Source organism: Tupaia chinensis, unplaced genomic scaffold (genome assembly GCF_000334495.1).
Source record: "Tupaia chinensis unplaced genomic scaffold, TupChi_1.0 Scaffold143591_1, whole genome shotgun sequence".
In the NCBI taxonomy this organism is placed as follows: domain Eukaryota; kingdom Metazoa; phylum Chordata; class Mammalia; order Scandentia; family Tupaiidae; genus Tupaia; species Tupaia belangeri.
Window position 1 is genome coordinate 1228413 of NW_006203437.1, and position 4649 is coordinate 1233061.

The 4649-nt window shown below is 56.7% G+C and overlaps 1 protein-coding gene across 4 annotated transcripts in view; it reads right to left on the bottom strand.

Moving 5' to 3' along the window:
* Window positions 1-3869: 3869 nt before the first annotated feature.
* The window catches only part of TDO2 (tryptophan 2,3-dioxygenase), an 18460-nt gene continuing 17680 nt past the window's right edge, over window positions 3870-4649 (bottom strand). For all 4 annotated transcript variants that reach the window (XM_014582400.2, XM_027766571.1, XM_006164193.3 and 1 more), the window contains one exon: window positions 3870-4373. In XM_014582400.2, coding sequence (XP_014437886.1) covers window positions 4220-4373 — 154 coding nt within the window. In that variant the 3' untranslated portion in view covers window positions 3870-4219. The remainder of the gene's footprint in view (window positions 4374-4649) is intronic.

The window sequence follows — 4649 nt, forward strand, 5'->3', positions numbered from 1 at the left end:
CCTTAGACGTGTTCGCCTGCTCAGTACGGACCTTAGACGTGTTCGCCTGCTCAGTACGGACCTTAGATGTGTTCACCTGTTCAGTTAACGAGTAGCTTTTGTCATGTTATTGTTTGTTTCTTCAAACAGGAACATTAGGCATCTCTTCTAGTGCCTGCATTGAGGCTGCCTGCCTACCCCAGCAGGTAGTAATTAACAGCAGGTTATCTCCTTGGGAGGCTCTAGCTCTTTCTGGACCCAAACAAAAAGCAGGCTCTGGTTTGCTGCTCCAGAGCGTCTAAGGAGACACAGGCTGGTGCTGACATTCCATTCCCCGCAGGGATCGCGGATTCCGTCTCTGCTGTGCTTGTGTGATGTGTCGGATGGATCGAGACGCCAGTGAGAGGAGAGTTTTCGAGGGGCAGACGTGCACACGGCCCTCCGCTAAGCTTCACCTGGCTTCGAGGGGCAGACGTGCACATGGGCCCCCCCGCTGAGCCTTGCACCTTCCAGCTTTGGCAGTTCCACAGAGAGGTCTCGGCCCGGGCGTGTTTGCACTGAGGAGTGGGTGGTGCTCCTAGAGGGACAGTCGGGCCCACGGGAGGCTGCGGGACAGTCCCCTGCTCTGGGAGGGAGCGCAGGTCCTGCCAACCTGAGGATGCTGTGGTTTGCTTTTGTTTGCTTTATTTGGGGAGAAGTGGAAGTATTTGTTTATTTTTAATGAAGTATTTCAGACACGAACAAAAGATGATGTTTGTTTCTCTCGTGGGGTTATCTCGGGCCTTAGCGGAGCCCCGTGTAGACAGTGGTCAGCCATAGAGCGCGCCCTTGGGACGGACAGGATCGTGAGGACCTGAAGCACCAATGTCCTCCTGCCACACAGGAAGTCCCATCTAGAGCAGCGGTGAGGCAGCCATGACCGGAGACCTCAGGGGCGCTGCCCGGACATGGCGTCGATGGGCGGTTCCAGTCAGGAGGGCGCCATGGATTCCATCCTGTCTTCATGCTCTTCCTTTTAGAGACCCGAGCATCTCCCCACACCCTCCCACCTTCTTCCTGTTACCCTTGACTGAACTAACCCTGCATTTCCCGCGTGGTCTGGCTCCCCTGAAACAGCTCGCTCACGTCTCATGCCTCCGCCCTGTCAGCACACAGCTGTGCATCGCTGTGGGCACCATCCCCTGAGTCGCCTCAGCGGGAGGGCACCGTGGTAATGAGTGGCAGATCCAGCATGGAGGAGAGGATGGGGCGAGGGCAGGCCGAGGGTGCAGGGCGTGTCCGAGTTTGCCTTCACCCGCCCCGCCGCTCCCTGCAGAGTGCAGCCCTCAGTCTGGGTGTCGGCCACAGAGGAGCCCCAGGCTTGCTTCCCAGTCTTCCTGGCTGGTGGCTGCCGTCTAGCCCCTCCTCACGCCCGTCTGCTCTGGCTCCTGGGTCTCTGCGCCGGGGCCGTCCCCGTGGCTCCCCTCACTGCAGGAGTCCGCGCTGTCCCGCAGGGCTCCAGAGCCCAGTGTCCTGCTCCTGTCCTTGTACAGATGGGATGCTGTGTGTCCCGCCTGTGCAGTGGGGGATGGCCCTGCGTGGAGGTGTGTCCCAGCTGGATGTAAACACAGCCGTGCACGGGCTCAGTGCATGTAGGAAAGTCCTGCCGATGTGCACACACAAACATGTAAAGAACCCCTAAAGTCACGCCACATTTTCTTTTTTGAGAGGTTTTTGCTATAGGGCTCATGCAGTCACCAGAAAGACAGACAGACAGACAGAAAGTGAGAAATCACCCCCCCGGGGTGATGGCCACGCCGCAATCCCTTCTCCTCCATTCTCCTCTCGGGATCTTAGGCACGCACGCACACACGCCCGGTGTGAGTTTAAGCCACCGGGTCTAGGACTCAAACCACGGTCGACTACATGGGAGTCCAGCGATGGCCATTACACCAACTGCCGGTCTCCACACCACTTCTGATTAGAAAACATCGACAGAGTGAAGCTTCAAATGCAGCGGCCCTGCTCGGAAATTCACGGATGACCTGGCTTGCTCTCACCTCGGGCCTTTTCTGTCCTTCCCTTTACTAGAAAAAGGAAATCAAATCGAAATGTGGAATGTCTTTTCTTACACAGACCAGAAGAAGTCATAAAAGAGTATGTGCTGACGGTTTCGAGGTGTCTTGGGAAGGCTCTGTTGCCATTTTACGTGGTCAGTGATCTGATCGTCCAGCATGTGGGAAGGAGCTATGCCCTGGTGGAGTCCCTCTGTGTTAAGTCACTGACTCTAAAACAGGGATTTTTATACTTTTTCAAACACTAAAGGGTTTTTGAAATTCCAAAATGATTAATGCCTCATGGCTGGTCTAGATTTCGATGACATTTGTAATAAAGCAGCGTGTGTTTGACAGGGCTGTGTCCTGGGGCGTGGCCACGTGTCATCAGCACCTGGTGGACCGAGGACACATGGGCAGTGGTCTCTCCCAGGTCCATGTGCCCGGTCTCCCGTTTTCTCCAGACACTCCCACCTGGTGTCTCCAGAACTCCTATCATCCTCCCGCCTCCCGGCCCCAAAGCTCCACCCAGAGGCTCTGTCTGGGGTGACAGCGTCCACACCGGGCAACCGCCTGCTCAGTGAATCTGGAGCCGTCCTAGAGGCTGACCAGGTCCCCAGAATCACTGCCTTCTCCATGCTCTGCCCCTCCTCCATCACCGGGCAGCAGGCGGTCACTGAGCACCACGTGCCCTAACCCAGGATCCTCAACACAAACCCCAGACCAGACCCAGGTGCTTCCGAAGGACGGCCTAGCCTCGGCGTTGCCCTGGCGTTGTCACGGTTTGGTGCCTCCAAGCCACCCAGGCTCCCTGGCCTGAGAGGCATGCCCTCTGAGCACGCCAGGACCCTCTGCCCCCAGGGTAGCCGCTGTGCTGTCACAGTGACGCGGAGCTCCAGCCGTGACAGACGACTCAGTTTACCTGGCAAGGCAGGGGAGCAGTGAGCCCTTCCCACAGAGCTGGGTGCAGCAGGGTCCCCAGTGCATTCCTGTGGTCCAGGAGGGTCCAGGGCGAACTACACCAGCCCTCGCTCAGTGACGCCAGATGCCAGCTCAGAACTCATGTAGGGGAGCAACTGGCATCTAAAGTCGTTGTGGTGTTTACATTAAGAATTACAGCAGGCAGCATGGCGGTTAATGTGCTGGACTCCCACATGTTCGACCATGGTACGAGTCCCTGACCTGGTGGCTGGCTTACTTTCTCTTTTTCTGTTGAGCTCACATGCCCTATAGGAAAACTTTTAAAAATAATAATTAATAAAATTAGAAATTTAAATAATTTAAAATTTAGATAATTATTTAAAAATAGGAAAGAATTATAGATACATCCTTTGAAAAGCTTTCTGTACTATATTCCTGGTCACACCAAGGAGTAATGGATGTGAGGCCCCAATCCGACCACATGGCCCACTGCCAGTTGACAGGCCTTGGAGACCGGTCAGACCATGACCACCCCCTGCAGGCCATGAACAGTGCCCGCTGAGGTCCCACAGCATTTCCACCCTGGAACCTCGACTCACGTCCTCTTTCATGGGAGAGAGCAGAGGCTGCGAGTCCCCACCAAGGACTTCTCCACGTCAGGGCAGGCCCCACCATCCTGGCTGCGGGCGTCAGCACCAGGAAGGCACCTCTGCCCTTGGCTGGCCAGTGCTGGAAGCGGGGACCTGCCTGACAGAGGAGCCATCGACACCAGGACGAGGACCGCCAGCGCCAAGACGGGGGACACGCCGGCTCCAGGGAGAGCAGCAGACACGGGTACAGGCCCAGCTCCGCAAGCCCAGGAAGTGAGCAGGGGCCGTCCGACATGCCCCGGGCGAGCTTAGACAGACGTCTGCATTGAGTCCAGCAAACACGAGGTCTGAAGACAGCAAAGGGCTGATTTTTATTATCTTACATGTCTGAGTAAGCCTTTGTACACTGACATGTGACACATGCTACATGAAATATTTGTGATCACTGAAGTGTGCAGGCTGGCATGACACCAGCCGACAACCGCAGTCGGTGGCGGGATCGGAGGGGGCCCGCCACATGTTAGGTCTAAGCAGCTCCCACCTCGCCATACGTCCCAAGCAGCCGAGCATGGGAAGACAGATTACAGAACTGGGCTTCACCCCTGGGTGCCGGGCTTGTGTGCGTGTCCTACATGGGACGGGCCAAGGGACCCATGGCCGGACCGGACCGCCCACACCCCACACCCTGCCGGAGGTTCAGTCCGAGTCGTCACTGCTGAAGTAGGAGCTGTCGCAGAGCTCGGCTGTGTAGAGGAACTTGTGGATGACCGGGTTCATCTTGGGGATCCAGTGGCGGGGAACCAGGTACGTGGAGAGGTTGAATAAGTCCACGAACACCTTGTACCTGTCGCTGGGGAAGCACAGACAGGGCAGCCCTTGAGACTTGTTGGCTCAAACTACGGAAAATTTGCTACCAAATCATTTCTCGGGTAAAGATGCTTTCCAAAAGAGGGAACCAGCAGTTAGCGTAATGGCTATGTCGCTGGACTCCCACGTAGTCGACCGCGGTTTGCGTCCCGGACCCGGTGGCTTAAAATTCACTCCGGGCGCGTGTGCGTGCGTGCCCAAGATCCCGAGAGGAGAATGGAGGAGAAGGGATTGCGGCGTGACCATCCCCCCTGGGGGT